The sequence below is a fragment of the Panthera tigris genome, chromosome B1, assembly GCF_018350195.1.
Source record: "Panthera tigris isolate Pti1 chromosome B1, P.tigris_Pti1_mat1.1, whole genome shotgun sequence".
NCBI lineage: Eukaryota > Metazoa > Chordata > Mammalia > Carnivora > Felidae > Panthera > Panthera tigris.
Genome location: NC_056663.1, coordinates 96283412 through 96301443, shown reverse-complemented (window position 1 = coordinate 96301443; position 18032 = coordinate 96283412). Strand labels below are relative to the sequence as shown.

At 36.6% G+C, this 18032-nt stretch overlaps 1 protein-coding gene across 3 annotated transcripts in view; it reads right to left on the bottom strand.

The window, feature by feature from the left end:
- Positions 1-18032, bottom strand: part of MFSD8 (major facilitator superfamily domain containing 8) — a 69715-nt gene that overhangs the window by 12252 nt on the left and 39431 nt on the right. For 2 of the 3 annotated variants that reach the window (XM_042983930.1, XM_042983931.1), the window contains 4 exons: positions 17416-17519; positions 17080-17327; positions 12116-12341; positions 11443-11527 (listed from right to left, as the gene is read on the bottom strand). In XM_042983930.1, coding sequence (XP_042839864.1) covers positions 12135-12341; positions 17080-17327; positions 17416-17519 — 559 coding nt within the window. In that variant the 3' untranslated portion in view covers positions 11443-11527; positions 12116-12134. Of the gene's footprint in view, positions 1-11442; positions 11528-12115; positions 12342-17079; positions 17328-17415; positions 17520-18032 lie in introns of those variants that run through there. The other variant, XR_006216785.1, reaches the window with a different exon arrangement.

Sequence of the window (18032 nt, the reverse complement as noted above, 5' to 3'; positions counted from 1 at the left end):
ATCGGGGGTGCAGTCTGCAGCAGGAGAAACCAGTCCCCTCCCCTGAAGGACTGGGGCACACAACAAAACCAGCTGGGACCTCATGTCAGGAAGCACTTTCCCAGTACCGGGGTGCACAGAGCAGGATTTTAAATTCCAGCCAAGCCCCTGGGGCAAAGGTGTCGGCAGAGTGAGACAGCCCCATCTGCACCTGCAGGACAATGAGGATGGCTCCAAAGGAGTGATTTGGGCACCAGGTCATGGAGAAGAGACTGGGGGGGGGGGGGGTCGCCATTTTTCTCCCCACCACCACCAAGGCAGGGCCTCAGGATCGGTCTGCCAGGCCCACAGTGGAGGGAGGACCAGCCTACACCAAACCATGCGCCTCAGCACAGGGTAACTGCATATCTACTGGAGCGGGATGCTGTGGAACTAGACGACAGCATCTCCAGAACAGCGCTGCAGCATTGCCTGGATAAATTCTAGGACAATTCTGGATATATGGATATATTCTCTCCCCCATTTCTCCTTCTTACCTCTTCCCTCTTCCAGGCTGGTTACTCTGGTTATTGATTTGTTTAAACAGACATATTTAATCCATTCTCTTGATACATGTTCTATACCTCCTTTACATTCCTTTCTCTCTGGAATAATCAAGCCGTATAGTTTCTCTGTCTGGGTAACTTTATCTTCATTTCTTTTCCCCACCTCCTTCCTTATTTTCCTTTCTCTCTCTCTGGATTAAGCCATTTAGTCTCTCTGCCTGGTCAATGTTTATTTTTTCTTTTTCCTCTGCCCCTGTCATTTTTCTCTTTGTATGTGCTCTTCTATCAGCACTGCTTCCACCCTGTTCCTTACTTGTAGCTGGTGTTTCTGGTTTTTTGCTTTTGGATTGTTTTTAGATTTTAGTGTTTTGTTTTTATTTGTTTATTTGTGTGTTTGCGTGTTTTTGTTTCCTGTTTGTTTTCCTTTCCAGGGCTACTTCAAGGAACAAATCAAAGCATACCTGGTGGAGGGTCCAAAACATCACTACGGGTAGGGAAATAAAATAACCACAGTCACAACAACAGAGAGCAAGTAACACTCTCCAAAAAACACCTCCTAAAGTGCCAGGCTCTGGACAGTGTATGACTGCCCCCTTTAATACAGCAGTGCTTGAAGGTGCAGATCATATAACAAGCTTTTAAAACTCATAAGGGACGTAAAACTAACCAAAATGATGAAATGGAAGAATTTTCCTCAAAAGAAATTCCAGGAAAATGTGACAGCTAAAGAGTTTATCAAAAGAGATTTAAGCAACATAACTGAACAAGAATTTAGAATAATAGTCATAGAATTAATTGCCAGGCTTGAAAAAAAAGCATAGAAGACAGCAGAGAATCTATTGCTACAGAGATCAAGGGACTTAAAGTCATGATGAATTAAAAAATGTTATAAGTGAGGTGCAAAATAAAATGGAGGCGACCACAGCTCGGATTGAAGAGGCAGAGGAGAGAATAGGTGAATTAGAAGATAAAATTATGGAAAAAGAGGAAGCTGAGAAAAAGAGAGATAAAAAAATCCAGGAGTATGAGGGGAGAATTAGAGAACAAAGTGATTCAATCAAATGGAACAATATCTGTATCATAGGAATTCCAGAAAACAAGAGAAAGGGGCTGAAGGTGTACTTGAACAAATCATAGATCAGAACTTCCCCAATGTGGGGAAGGAAACAGGCATTGAAATCCAAGAGGCACAGAGAACTCCCTTCAGACATAACAAATCGACCTTCTGCATGACATATCATACTGAAACTGGCAAACTACAAGGATAAAGAGAGGATTCTGAAAGCAGCTAGGGATAAATGGGACTTAACATACAAAGGTAGACACAAAAGGGGAGGAGCAGACCTATCTACTGAAACTTGGCAGGCCAGAAAGGAATGGCAGGAAATCTTCAATGTGATGAGCAGGAAAAATATGCAGCCAAGAATCCTTTACCCAGCAAGTCTGTCATTCAGAATAGAAGGAGAGATAAAGGTTTTCCCACACAAACAAAAACTGAAGGAATTCATCACCACTAAACCAGCCCTACAAGAGATCCAAAGGGGGACTCTGTGAGTGAAATGTTGCAAGGACCACAAAGTACCAGAGACATCACTACAAGCATGAAACTTACAGACATCACAATGACTCTAAACCCATATCTTTCTATAATAACACTGAATATAAATGGACTAAATGCACCAACCAAAAGACATAGGGTATCAGAATGGATAAAAAACAAGACCCATCTACTTGCTGTCTATGAGAGACTCATTTTAGACCTGAGGATACCTTCAGATTGAAAGTGAGGGGATGGAGAACTATTTATCACGCCACTGGAACTCAAAAGAAAGCTGGAGTAGCCATACTTATATCAGACAAACTAGACTTTAAATTAAAGGCTGGAACAAGAGATGAAGAAGGGTATTATATAATAATTACAGGGCTCAATCCCAAAAACTGTGAGATCATGACCTGAGCCAAAATCAAGGATGCTTAACTGACTGCTCGAGCCACCCAGGTGCCCGATAATTCTGTCACCCTTATTTCCATCATTTAGTCTTAGTTCTAGAGGTAATATATAAAATACTCACCATCAGTTTTATGCTGAATTCTCATGTCATCTTAATTTTTTTGAAATTTGCTCACAGCTCATAAAAATAATATTCCCTGGGTTCTTCATAAGTATGTAAACTTTATCCTTGAAGGTCAGCTTGACTGGATATAAAATATGTGACCCACACTGTATTTCTTTAAATAAATATATTAATCCACTGATTCTGGCATAAAAACGTATCATCACAAAATCTGATTGCAATATGATTTTCTTTTCTAAGTGACTTAGCCATTTTGACTGGTACCCACTTTTTTTTAACACAATATTTTTAATGGAATCTGTGATAATAGACCATTCTGGGTCAATTATTCAGGTACTTGGTATGCCCTTCTCATATGTATGTTTGAGCTTTATTTTAGCAAATTTTTTTTTTTTGTATATAGTTCTTAGAATTTGTTCTGCTTCATTGCTTTGGTTTTCTTGAAAGACTTCTATATATGTTGTATCATCTGTGCTTAGTTTTTATATCCATCATTTTTTGTGGAATCATTTTTATGTCTTTATTTCTGTTGTTTTAATTTTCCTTTGTCTTTTATTTACCTTATCAAGTTATCTATGGCATCTTATTTACTTCTGTGTTCCTTCTAATTTGGTCTTCATGTTCAGATTATTTTTATTTTTATTCATTTTTTAAAATGTTTTATTTATTTCTGAGAGAGAGAGGGAGAGAGAGAGAGAGTGGGGCAGGGGCAGATAGAGAGGGGGACAAAGGATCTGAAGCGGGCTCTGTGCTGACAAGCAGACCATGAGATCATGATCTGAGCCAAAAGTTGGACACATAACTGACTGAGCCACCCAGGTGCCCCAAGATTATTTTTTAAATTTCTTATTCTTTCCTGAGCTTTGCCAGCAATATTTTCATATCTTCCTATTCTCTTATTTCTCAATTTCATTGAAGAATTATCTCATTCCTGATTATGATTTATGTCATTTTTTAGTTTCCATTATTTCATAATTTCTTTCTGCTCATTTTAGTCTGTTTTATGGGCATATCTATGTGGCATGCCTTTGTTGTCTGTAAGAATATCATTTAATTCAACTGTACTATTTTCTTGCTCCTCCTCAGTATTTATTTTAGTACATAGTACTTGTATTTCCAGCTGTTCATGTCAGAATCCTGGAAGTCATTCTTAACATCTTCTTTTACCTTAATGTAATCAAATAATCCTGTCAACTCTACTTCTAAAATATATTTTACATGCTTTGCTTTCAACTCCCAGTTCCACTGCCAATTCCCCAGTCCATGTCACCAGCATTACTCATCTGAACTACTGCAGTAACCCGCTTGTCTACAAACATCTACTCTTGCCTCCTATTTCAGTGGTTTTTTTTTTTTTAATGTTTAATTATTTTTGAGAGAGAGAGGGAGACAGAATGTGAACGGCAGGGGGCGGGGTGGGGAGGCAGAGAGAGAGGGGGAGACACAGAATCTGAAGCAGGCTCCAGGCTCTGAGCTGTCAGCACAGAGCCTGATGCAGGGCTTGAACCCACAAACTGCAAGATCATGACCTGAGCAAAAGTCTGGCATTCAACCCACTGAGCCACCTGGGTACCCCTCAGTCAGCATTTTTAGTTGCAAACATCAGAATTCACTCTAGTTAGTTTAAGCAGAGAATATATTTATTAAGGGTATTAGTACATAGAACCTCTACGAGGGACAGAGGTTCAGAGATTCAAGCTTTGCAGTGAGGACCAATGCCTGAATCACTGTATGCAGGAGCTGCCTCAGAAAACACCCTGCCACCCCTGCTTAGCACAGATCCTACAGCCATGCTGATGAAGCTGGGGACTAGGTTCCAGATGTTTTGACAGTGTTTTCTCCAAAATTTAACCACTGATCTTGCTCCTTCACCAAAATCAGTTTTGCTCATGGTGCCCACTTGCTCTTTTTGCTCCATTCCTTATGAAATCTCACATGAACCAGAAACACATACTTGTGTCTTAGATGCAAGGGTAGATGAGATAGAGTTTTGGCTTCTGAGAGGCTCAGTGTGAGGAATTCTCCAAATGTGGAAGAGTTACCAGGAAATGAAGAGTAGCCACAAACATGATGTCCTCTACACCCTACTCTAGTGCATATTTCACACTGCAGCTAGATAATTCTAAAATACAAAGCTGATTATTACTAACTTTAAATTAAATGTGGACATTTAAAAATGCAAAAGTACACATGTAAGTACATAAGTAACCTCCATGTATCTCCCACCCAACTTCAACAAATATTTTGCCAGTCTTGTTTCATCCATCCTGATGCCCTTTCCCTTTTGGAGTATTTTGAAGCAGACCCTAGACACATGTAATTTCTAGTAAATTCTTCAATATCTATCTTTAACAGATAATAACCTTTTAAAGGCATAACAATAACACTACCATACATCTCAGAATTAGCAATAATTCCTTAATATCATCTAATATTGAGTCTAGTTTCAAATTTCTCCAATTGCCATAAAAGTATCCTTTTACATTTGGTTTATTTGAAAAAAATTTTTTTTTTTAACATTTATTTATTTTTGAGACAGAGAGAGACAGAGCATGAACAGGGGAGGGGCAGAGAGAGAGGGAGACACAGAATCTGAAACAGGCTCCAGGCTCTGAGCTGTCAGCACAGAGCCCAACGCGGGGCTTGAACTCATGGACCATGAGATCATGACCTGAGCCGAAGCCGGATGCCTAACCGACTGAGCCACCCAGGCGCCCCTACATTTGGTTTATTTGAAACAGGATCCAAAAAAGATCTCTTAAGCTTCTTTTTCATCTCTGACATCTGATCTCCCTAATTTCTTTTCTTTCTCTCTTTTTTCTTTCTTTCTTTCTTTTTCTTTCTTTCTTTTTCTTTCTTTCTCTTTTTCTTTCTTTTTCTTTCTTTTGTAACTGGATCATTTGTCTATAGAATATATAGCCTTCTGGGTTTAGGTGATTACTACCTAGAGATGGCATTTAACATGTTTCCCTCTGTATTTCCTGTAAACTAGTAGTTTATCGGCTTGATTAGGTTCTGGTTTAATTTTTTGGCAGGGACACTTTTACAAGTGGTGTTGTGTACTTCCTGCTGCATGAAGTTATGAGACACGTAATGCTTACCTACTTTCAGTGATGTTAAGAATGATCGGGGGGCCTGAGTGGCTCAATTAAGCGTTGGACTTCAGCTTACGTCATTATCTTGCAGTTTATGAGTTCGAGCCCCACATCCAGCTGTCTGCTGTCAGCACCAAGCCTGCTTCGGATCCTCTGTCCCCCTTTCTTTCTGCCTCTCAAAAATAAACATTAAAAAAAAATAGATTGATCAGTGGGTGCATGTGTTGTCAGCCTCATTCATCCTTTAGAAAATTCCTTGTTACTCTTTCACCTGGTTGTTTTAGCCTTCTTGATGATTGTTGCCCATATCTATTATTTCACTAGAGGTTGCTAAGTGGAGATTTTTCTATTATTCACTTCGTTTTTACTAGCTTGGATTCTTCTACAGAAAATAACTTTCCGGGCACCTAGGTGGCTCAGTCAGTTAAGCATCCGACACTTGATTTTGGCTCAGGTCATGATCTCACAGCTCACGCTTATGAGCTCAGCATCAGCTCGATGCTGAGCGTGGAGCCTGCTTGGGATTCTCTCTATCCTCTCTGTTCCTCTCCCCTGCTTGTGCTCGCTCTCTCAAAATAAATAAACATTAAAAAAAAAAAAAAAGAAAATTACTTTCCCTCATCAATATTTGAATACCCTGAAGTTTAGATACAGGAAAGGTAGAATAGATGCTGGAGTCTTTTATTTTCTGGTTTTCAGAATGAAGCTGCCAAGGCAACCTCCAAAGGTGACCAATGGGTTTCTTATTTTTAATATCATTTTGAACTCATAGATTTTCACATATTTGTTGTGTTTAAATCAACTGCAGATATTATTCAATTCTTTAATTGTCCCATTTGGGGCCAGTAGTAGTCTCTTTATTTGACTCCCGTGTCCTTTTGGCAAGACTAACATAGTTTTGATAACCCTCTTGCTTTCTGGCATAAGATGTCTTAGGCTCATTTTGTCCCACACCTGGAATCAACCATTTCTATGAGGAGCACGAGTTTCTTTTTAGAGACCATGTTAACCCAATTGCCTTCCCATTTCTCTTAAAAGCCCAAAATACCTATCATGGTATAGTACCATGCTTCCTAACATTGGTATATCACAGATGGGTTATATTCATAAGTGGAAAATTGATCTCTTCAGAGCTCTGAGTTGATTGTAGGGCCTGTGTTATCTGAAGAAACTGGGTGTAAGCAACTTGATCTATTTTTCACAGTGGTGCATACAATATTTTCTGTGATTGCAATGATGTGAAAATAGTTGGGAGGTGTAGGTGTAATGAATAAACATACATATTTGTCAGCTCAACAGACCTTTCTTTGGTCAACCTCCTCTTCTCCATCCAGGTCTAAGTCTATTTTAGTCTATGTAATCAAGATGAGCCTGACAGGGCTCTTCCCCTCCTTCCTCATCCATACAGATAATTGCATTTCCAGAATGGATACATGCATGATCCAGGCCTGGGCTAGTAGAGGATTCCACTCTGCCCATCTGGTCAGTTCAGGGATGGGTATGTAAGCTAAAGTTGGCTACTTAGAGCCTTTTCTGATACTTCTGCCCAAACCATTTTTCTCTGGAATTGTGAGTTACAAAGATGTTGCAAGCTTGGAGCTGCCAGTGGCCATCTTGCCACAAAATGGAGAGAACCTGAAAGTCAAGCAGAGGCATGTAGAACTAAAAGAAAAAGACACAGTCCTAATGACATTCTTTGGACTCCTAACTCAAACCATGCCTAAAGTTAAAATACCTCTTACTTACCACTGGAGGACACCCTACTGCCTGAGGTCTACACGGCTTTGCATTGTCCCTCTATACCCTCAACTAATAGGACTCTTTTTCTCAGTCCTTTCCTAGCCACCTTAGACCTACTTGTAGTTCCATGAAAGCCCCAAGATCTTACCACCTTCAGCCTGAAATGCACTTGTCCCACTCTTCACCAGTCCAAATCATTCTCTCCACCAGCCTTAGTTAGTCATTACATCCTTAGCAAAACAGTCCCTGACTTTCCTGTTCAGGTCAGATCCCCTGTTAGTCATCCCCACAGCTGGCTATGCTTCTCTCTCATTGTCCTTCCCTTAAGCATAATCATTTGTGTAATCACAAATGATTAATTTCTAATGTTCCTGCCAATATGGACATTCCATGAGGGTAGCAACTCTGTATACTTTGTTCATTGCTTTATTCCCAACAATGACATGGTGATTTGTACATAGTAGGTACCCTTTGAATATATATTGAAAGTATGAATAAATAATTTTAAGGCTTAAGGTACATATACATAATAATTGTTTATTAAAAATGTACATTCACAATGTTAAAATACATTAAATTACAAAAAAGTTTGCAGTAGTCAAAAATGGCACCTAAAATATCCTCTCACAATAAATTACTCTTGAGCAGATGCAGATAAGTAGTTTATCCTCCCCAAAACAAAAATCACATATGGATTTATTTCACTTTATGCAAGATAACTGGAGGAGTTTAAGTGTAGGCAAGTTTAGCAAGGTAACATGGAGATGCTTTGTGAAGCTATAAATCCCTTCAAATATACAAATCATTTTCTTATTAAGTTTAGGTTTTCAAAAACGTATCTTTTCTGAAATGCATACTATTTTTCAGTTTTTCATACCTTAAGGTCTCCTATCATCCTTTGCAGTTTATACTCCACTTGTCCCACTCAAGAACTCAGTTAGTGATTTTTTCCTCAAACTTTACCTCCCTGCTCTCTCCTCCACCCCATGTCACTTCCTTATCTTCTTTTGTGCCAAGATGTGTGCTGGTATAATCCCCCAGAAAAGAAAGCATTCTTAATAAAGGAAAGGTGTTAGTTGTTGTTGCAAGGTTATAGTTTATATGAATCTTATTCAATATTATAAGTCTTTGGAAATTGGGAAACTTCTCTGTCATACTTTCTTGCATAGAAACAGTCCATTATTGTAGGATAACAGCCCCAGTCATTGGGCTTCAATTATGTTTCTCAAATATTTCTGCTAATAGGAGTCATTGGTATGCATAACTTGATTTACTCTAAAATAAGCAATTAACTGCTCTTAAAATTTTCTGGGTTATTTCCTATACAATAAAAAATTTAGTGGTTCAGTGTGTGGACTCTAAAGACAGACTGTTACTGAGACAAATCTTTTCTCTGTGCCTCTGTTCCTTTATCTGTAAAATGGTGTCATAACAGCACCTTTGCTTTATAAGACTGCTATGAAAATGTACATTATACATTACGTGCAATATGAAAAGAACTCTATAAATGTTTGCTATTATTTTCATCATTACCATTGTTGCTATTACTATCTAAACCAAGGGTGGAGTTTACTCTTTTAAGATTAGAGCCCCAAAAATGTAAGACTGAGGAAGGAGCTGCAGAACATCAGGGAAAAGAGATCCCAGAACTTGACCAAATAGCCAGAAACCTGGCTATGGCTCTGGTAAGTCTAACTGAAGCAGAGTCTCACTATGGGGGGTGGAAAAGAGCAAAAACAATCTCTAAAATTTAAACATGGGATGATTTCTGTCAGATTAAGCTTTCTATTAGGGCTGAAGAAGTTGGATTTAAGAGTACAGCAAATTTCAGGGCACCTGGGTGGCTCAGTCGGTTAAGTGTCTGACTTCAGCTCAGGTCATGATCTCATGGTTTGTGGGTTCAAGCCCTGCATTGGGCTCTGTGCTGACAGCTTGGAGCCTGCTTCCAGTTCTGTGTATCCCTCTCTCTCTGCCCCTCCCTTGCTTGTGCTCTGTCTCTATCTCTCAAAAATAAACATTTAATAAAAAAATTAACATGAATTCCTAAATAAAAATAGGGTTATTAAAAAAAAAAAGAGTACAGCTAACTTCAATAGCAAAAAAACCCAGTCTGATTTAAAAATGTGCAGAGGAGGGGCACCTGGCTGGCTCAGTCAGTAGAGCATGTAATTCTTGATCTCAGTTCAAGCCCTACATTGGGGGTAGAGCTTACTTAAAAAAAAAAAAATTTTTTTTAAGGTCTGAATGGATATTTTTCCAAAGGGCATACATATGGTATAAGAAAGCAGGTTCATAAAAGGATGCTCCACATCACTAATCCACAGGGAAATGCAAATGAAAACCACAATAAGATGTCATCACCTCACACTAGTTAAAATGGCTGTTATCAAAGAAGACAAGAAATAACAAGTGAGAATGTGGAGAAAAGGGAACCCTTGTGTCCTGTTTGTGGGAATGTAAACTGGTGCAGCCACTGTGGAAAACAGAATGGAGGTTCCTCAAAAAATAAGAACTACCAAAAGATGTGGCCATCCCTCTTATGGGTATATATCCAAAGGAGATGAAGGCAGAATTTTAAAGAGATATGTGCACTCCCATGTTCATTGCAGCATTATTCACAAATGCCATGATATGGAAACAACACAGATGTCTATCAGTGGATGAATAAAGATGTGTGTATGTGTTGGAATATTATTCAGCCATGAGAAATAAGGAGATCCTGCCATTTGTGAAAACGTGGGTGGACCTTGAGGGCATTATGCTAAGTGAAAGAAGTCAGACAGAGAGGGACAATACTATCTGATATTACTTGTATGTGAAATCTAAAAGAACTTAACTGTTAGAAGCAGAGAGTGGGATGGTGGTTGACAGGGGTTAAGGGGTGGAGGAAATGGGATGTTGGTCAGAGAACAAACTTCCTGTGATAAGATGACTAAATTCTGGGGATCTGTTGTACAGCATGGTGATCACAATTAATAATACTGTATTATATACTTAAAAGTCGCAAAGAGAGTAGATCTTAAATGTTCTCACCACAAAAAAAAAGAAATGATAATTATGTGATAGGATGGAGGTGTTGGCTAGTGCTATGGTGGTAATCATTTTGCTATATATAAGTTTATCAAATCATCACATTGTACACTTTAAACTTACACAATAAAGCTGTAAAAACAAACAAACAAAAGATCCAGAGAGAAGATATCCATTTACAAGTCAAGGAGTGACTTCAGAACAAACTAACTAATAACCCTGCTGACAATCTTGGTCTTAGACTTCTAGCCTCCAGAACTGTGAGAAATAAATTTCTGTTTTTCAAGCCAAAAAAAAAAAAAAAAAAAAAAAAAAAAAAAAAGAAAAGAAAAGAAAAGAAAGAAAGAGAGAAAGTAAAAGGGAAAAAAACCCCCACAAGAATACAAGAAACATAGTGTAAAGTGCAGATTATAGTGTTTACTTGTTTGCTTTCAGATTTGAAAATAGAATTTACAGTAGGAAACATTTGGAAAAATATTTAGAAATATTTTTGCATTTTTTGGTAATATTGATTATCCACATACATAATTCTATACTAGTTCCTTTTATCAGCATTCAATTTATGTAGAGGTAGAAATGTACACATAGAGAGTATGATTTAGCCAACTTCAAGTAAACTCAGTAAACTGTTAGATTAAAGCAATTTTACCTAAAATATTTATTAGCCTAATTAGATTGGGGCTGTCATGGCCTATCCAAATTTAAAATTCTGCAGTTCTGAATAGCTACTTAGACATTGTTTGGGAACTGCTGTGTCTTCCCTGTCACTACTGAGAAATGGGAAAAGTAAATAAATTAAATAATTTAATTAAATAATTAAAGTAATAGTTTTTCTCCAGAATTTAAGGGAGTTGAAAAATGTCAGTAATTTTAATAAACAGTTTGCTATTCAGTATATGTATACAGTAACATACCTGGCTTATGTTTCTAAAGTGAATTATTTATTAGTACTTGAAAGAAAAAAATAATTAGTCCTACCAAAGGTAGTGAAATCCATCTTGATCTCTTAATCTTCTTTACTGCTCAAATATTAGAATTATTTGTACTTTCTCCTATTAGGGAACTAAAATAGGACAGAAGGTATAGAATTAAAAATAATGCTTTATAGAAGGTAAGGTAGGATGGTAGGCATGGTAAATGGAAAAGTTAAGAGTCATGATTTTCATTTCATAAGGAAATTCAATAATAGAAGCTGCATTTTTTAAATAAATAAAAAGTAGGTATCTTCAAACATAGGTACCTCTATTTAGGTAGATAATTTCTATAATTTCATTTTTTTTTGTTATTGGTAATTCATAAAGAACTCTCCTTATGGCTTCCCTGCATAAATACTTTCTCATTATTTTAATGACACCTCTGCAGTTTGAATTAAGAGCACAACTTCATATTTATAAACCACTGTCCACTCATGAGTTCATGTAACCGCTAAAGAGGTGTTATATGAAGAATACTTTTTGAAATACAGAAATTATGAACCAGAGTGTTTTTATATTATATTACTGTTCGTATTTACATGTAGAATTCCCTATATTAATCAATATATGTTCTTGTTATTCAAAATACATAATATTTGCAGCCTGACTTTTGGAAATTGACTCATAGCAACTGTCTTACAGAGCCCTGGAAGAAGAAATCCCATATAAGTACTTTCCATCATAGAGTTAGTTAGGTTACTCTTGAATCCTTCCATGCCTCACAGAAAAAGGAACAAGTCTTCTGTAAACCACACCCAGGAGCATGATGGTAAGCACCACTATTCCACACACAAGGCTGAATGCCCATCGTGGACCCCAGGAAGTGTACACTTGGCTGATGAACACGGGTCCAAGAATCCGTGCTGCACTTCCAGAAGCTGTTAACCAGCCCATGTACACACCCTGTGGTGGAGAGAGAGAAAAGCAGACTGATATTTAGGTTTAGTCATTTTAAAAATAAGGGTGAAAGTACTATTACCAAATTATGACAAACTCACAAAAATCACTTTCTCCATCTTTTATTTTTAAATTAAATATAAAATGTCTCTCTATAAATACAGCAATTAATGAACAGTATACTTACTTGATTAGTCAGTTTAAGAAAAATAAAAGTCAGTTTAAGAAAAATATAAACATACAAACAATGTCCAATGTCTACTGAAGCCATGGAAACAATAAAATTTTTTAAATCTACCCTTTATGGCTAACATTTATTTTGTACTTACTATATTCCCAACACTGTGCTGGGTACTTTACATATATTGTTTCCAATATACACAAATTTCTGCAACTGTTATTACCCTCATTCAACAAACGTGAAAGCTGAAGCTTAGAAAATTCGAGTAATTGTCCAAAATATTTTGAAGGTTTGTTTGGCTGAATCCACTATACCACTTTCCACTATACCATAATGTCACTCTTCCAACTACTATACTCCAAACTATAACCAATACAATCTATCCAAGAATGTACAGTGCAGTAACACTTTTAATATCTCCAAATTGAAAACAGCCTAACTGTCAATCAATGGTGGATTAAGTAAATATATTACAGTGTATTTAATGAATAGAATGCTAATCAGTTGCTTAAAAGAATAAGGTCCTATATAGAGTAAGATATTATAATGAGAACATCTATATGCACTAACAAGGAAAGAAGACTATGGCTATTAAGTAAAACACTACAAGATGCAAAAAAATATTACGTACATGAGAGAAAATATATTGTTTTATTTTTTTAATTTTTTAATTTTAATTAAAAAAATTTTTTTAATGTTTATTTATTTTTGAGAGAGAGAGAAAGAGAGACAGAGCATGAGGGGGGAGGAGCAGAGTGAGAGGGAGACACAGAATCCAAAGCAGGGTCCAGGCTCTGAGCTGTCAGCACAGAGCCCAATGCAGGGCTCAAGCCCACGAACCGTGAGATCATGACCTGAGCCGAAGTCAGACAATTCTTTTTTTTTTTTTTTTAAAGGCATGAGTGCGTTCTAGGGGCGTCTGGGTGGCTCAGTTGGTTAAGCGTCTGACTCTTGATTTCGGCTCAGGTCATGATTTCACGTGAGCCCCACGTGGGGCTTCGAGCTTACAGCACAGAGCCTGCTTAGGATTCTCTGTCTCTTTCTCTCTGCCCCTCCCCAGCTTGCTCTCTGTCTCTCTCTCTCTCAAAAAAAAATAAAGTTAAAAAAAATTTTTTTAAGGCATGAGTGCATCCTAAAATTTGTATGGAACCAGAAAATACTCCCAAATAGCCAAAATAATGATGAAAAAGAAAAGCAAAGTGGGAGGCATCACAATTCTAGTCTTCATGTATGTATTACAAAGCTGTAATCATCAAGATAATATGGTACTAGCACAAAAACAGACACATAGATCAATGGAACAGAATAGAGAATCCAGAAATGGACCCACCACTATATGGTCAACTAATCTTTGACAGAGCAGGAAAGAATATCCAATGGAAAAGAAGACAGTCTCTTCAATAAATGGTGTTGAGAAAACTGGATGGTGACATGCAGACAAATGAAATTGGACCACGTTCTTAAACCATACATGAAAATAAATTCAAAATGGATGAAAGAACCTAAACGTGAGACAGGAAGCCACCAAAATCCTAGAGGAGAACACAGCAGCAATCTCTTTGACACCGGCCATAGCAACTTCTTACTAGACACATATCCAGAGGCAAGGGAAGCAAAAGCAAAAATGAACTATCTGGCACTTCATCAAGAGAAAAAACTTCTGCACAGCAAAGGAAACAATCAGCAAAACTAAAAGGCAACCAATAGAATGGGAGAAGATATTTGCAAATGACATATTGGATAAAGGGTTAGTATCCCAAATCAATAAAGAACTTATCAAACTCAACACCCCAAAACCAAATAACCCAGCAAAAAAAAACAGCAGAAGACATGAACAGGCATTTCTCCAAAGAAGATGTACAAATGGCTAATAGATACATGAAAAGATGCTCAATGTCACTCATCATCACAGAAATACAAATCAAAACCATAATGAGATACCACCTCACACCTGTCAGAATGGCTAAAATTAACAACTCGGGCAACAACAGATGCTGGCGAGGATGTGGAGAAAGGGGAACCCTCTCACACTGTTGGTGGGAATGCAAACTGGTGCAACCACTTTGGAGAACAGTATGAAGGTTCCTCAAAAAGTTAAAAATAGAACACCCTATACCCAGCAATTGTGCTACTAGGTATTTATCAAAAGGATACAAAAATGTTGATTTGAAGGGGCAGGTGCACCTCAGTGTTTATAGCAGCACTATCAACAATAGCCAAATTATGGAAAGACCCCAAATATCTGTGACTCATGAATGGATAACGAAGATGTGGCATATATATATACAATGGAATAGTACTCAGCCATCAAAAAGAATGAAATCTTGCCATTTGCAACAATATGGATGAAACTAGAGTGTATTATGTGACGTGAAATAAGTCAGAGAAAGACAAATACTTATGATTTCACTCATATGTGGAATTTAAGAAACAAGACAGATGAGGGGCGCCTGATTGGCTTAGTCGATTAAGCATCCAACTCTTGATTTTGCCTCAGGTCATGATCTCACAGTTCATGAGATCGAACTCTACATCGTGCTCTGTGCTGACAGCACAAAGTCTGCTTGGGATTTTCTCTCTTCCTCTCTCTCTGCTCCTCCCCTGCCCTCTCTCTCTAAAATAAATAAATAAACTTACAAAAACAAAACAAAAAAGATGAATATTGGGGAAGGGAAAATAAAATAAGATAAAAACAGAGAGGTAGGTAAACCATAAGAGACTCTTTAACTGTAGAGAACAAACTGAGGGTTGCTGGAGGGGAGGTGGGTGGGTAGGAATGGGCTAAATGGGTGTAATGGGCATTAAGGAGGGCACTTGTGATGAGCCTGAGTATTATATGTAAGTGATGAATCACTAAATTCTACTCCTGAAACCAATACTACACTATATGTTAACTAACTTGAATTTAAATAAAAACTTAGAAGAAAAAAATAATAATTAAATAAATACTTGTAATATACAAAAAAATTTTCATAATTTTAGCTCACTAATTGTATCATTGATACTTAACACTCATTTATAAATAACTAAATACTACATACTAATAAATATCTTCCAATTAAAAAAAAAAAGGCATGGGTCTGCATATGCTTGAATAGGTATAGAAAGATGTCTTGAGGCATACAAATGAAGTGAACAGGGGTTGACTTTAGTGTGTTGAGGCTAAGGGGAGTCTTCATTTTCTGCTATACACATTTCAAACTATTTGAATTTTTTACAACTATCATACATTGCTTTTGTTATGTGCTTTTATTCTTGGTTTTGAAAATACAATTTTATGGATTAAAAGACTCAGAAAGTACCAAATGTCTTACCTACTATATACCTTAAAAACACAGTATTAAAAATTTTCTTTTCTCTTTGTCTTATTTCAATAGAAATACTAATTTCTGCCCTGAAAATGTAACATTATCAGTGCAATTTTTATTTTATTTTATTGTTTAAAAAAATTTTTTTTAATGTTTATTTATTTTTGAAGGAGAGACAGATAGATCATGAGTGGGGGAGGGTCAGAGAGTGAGAAAGACACAGAATCCAAAGCAGGCTCCATACTGCAAACTGTCAAGCACAGAGCCGGATATAGGGCTCAAACTCACAAGCTTTGAGGTTACGACCCGAGACGAAATCAGACGCATAACTGACTGAGCCACCCAGGCACCCCTATCAGTGTAATTTTTAAAGAGGAAAGTAGTATTTTCATTTTGTGACCATTTAAATAACTTGTACTAAAAAGAAGGGTTACGTGTAAACCCCGAAAATAACCTAAATGTACTATATTTGGAAAATGAATAAATGATGGTACATAAATAAAATGGAATACAATGTATTCCATGGAATAAATGTATCCCATGTATTTAAAAATAAAAAATTTAAAAAATTAAAAAAATAAAATTAAATGTCATGGGAGAATATTTACAATATATTGTTATATTTTTTAAAAAGCAGACTATAAAATAGTAACAATGATATAATCCTGTTTTTGTGTTAAACACCCACAGACATAGATAAAAGACTGGAAGTATAATTTCCCCAAAATTATTTGTCTCTGATAGTTTTCTCCATTTGGACTCTATATTTTTTCTAATTTTTATATAATGGATACGAAAATTCTTATAATAAAAATGAATTTTAAATTATACATAGCTGCTATACATGTTTAAGACTGCTGTGCTTTCATCTCTTAGTAATTGTCTCTAGGACCAGATGAAATTAAGCCTAGATCCACATTTGTCTATCAATTTTGGCTTCCTAACTTTTGCCTAGTTTAAGGATGAGTTTCAGAAATTTATGCTTCAGATATTTTTTCCTCTGAAATGATTTTGAGCTCACAATCTTGAATTCAAAACATTTTTGAGCTCTAACTTAGAGTACTCGTTGTTAAATTTCAACATACTAAGTCCTAGAAGTACTTTATAAAAGTTGGTTGTTTTTTTTTTTTTAATTTAAGGTGCTGAATATGATAAAAACCCACCAACTCAGCTTGTGTAAAAACAGAGAATGGTAGCAAAAAATGTACCTACAAGTATATTTCATGTGATTGCAGTATCAGGATAACTTGCTCACCTGAGGTTTTGGTCCCAGAACTTTTGAATACAACGTATAGGACGTAACATTGCAGGTTGGATAGCCTACTCCAATTAGCATAGCTGCTGTGAGGAACTGAGCCAGATGGATCATGGGAGTGTAGAAGCACCAGGCTTGTTCAATTGGGCAACCAGTGGGTCCTTCGTTGTGATCTTCTCTTGGAGACTTCCAAAGAGTAATAATAATTTCCCCAAATGTGGTATTAGGGATTGAATTATTATGTAACTCTGTAAAAACAAAATTAGTACAGTGTATTACTTACTAATTTTAAATGAATAACAGGGGCTAACATTATAGAAATAAGTATAGCTATACCTTCCCACTGTATTTTGGGAAACTGATTTCCCCAAGGTAACAAGATAAAGCAGCCAACCCATACAACGATGAGTCCTCCCAGAAGAATAGCACGGTCACCAATCCTGTTAAAGAACAGAAACTCTGTAATTTAAAAACAAAACATTATTACATAGTTTCATTACTTTTATATTTTATAAACTATGCTATAATATCTTGATGCTTTTAGTCATATACCAACTAATATGAATGCTAAATATAATTTTCCACTAAAAGGAACCAGTTGATTTCAGATCTTGGACAGAAAACGTATAAGATGAGCCTGGATAGTTTTTTCATACCAAAGAACACAGAAGCTATCAGTGGCTACGAGGTACTCTTGGTACTTGGATAAAGGTACTCTGAGCCAATTTGAAGACACTGGCCAAAACACAACAGTGCGAACAACAGAACAAATAGTAATGACAATGGATTAAAACACATGTTATAATCTATGAATTCATATTATATTAAAACAAAATGCTCTTGGTTACTTTTAGAGTATGTTTTAAATAAACTCATTATTTTAAAACTCAGTTAATAAAAGGAAACAATCATCTTGTCTTTCCTGTACAAACTGTACCTCAAGATAACCAAAT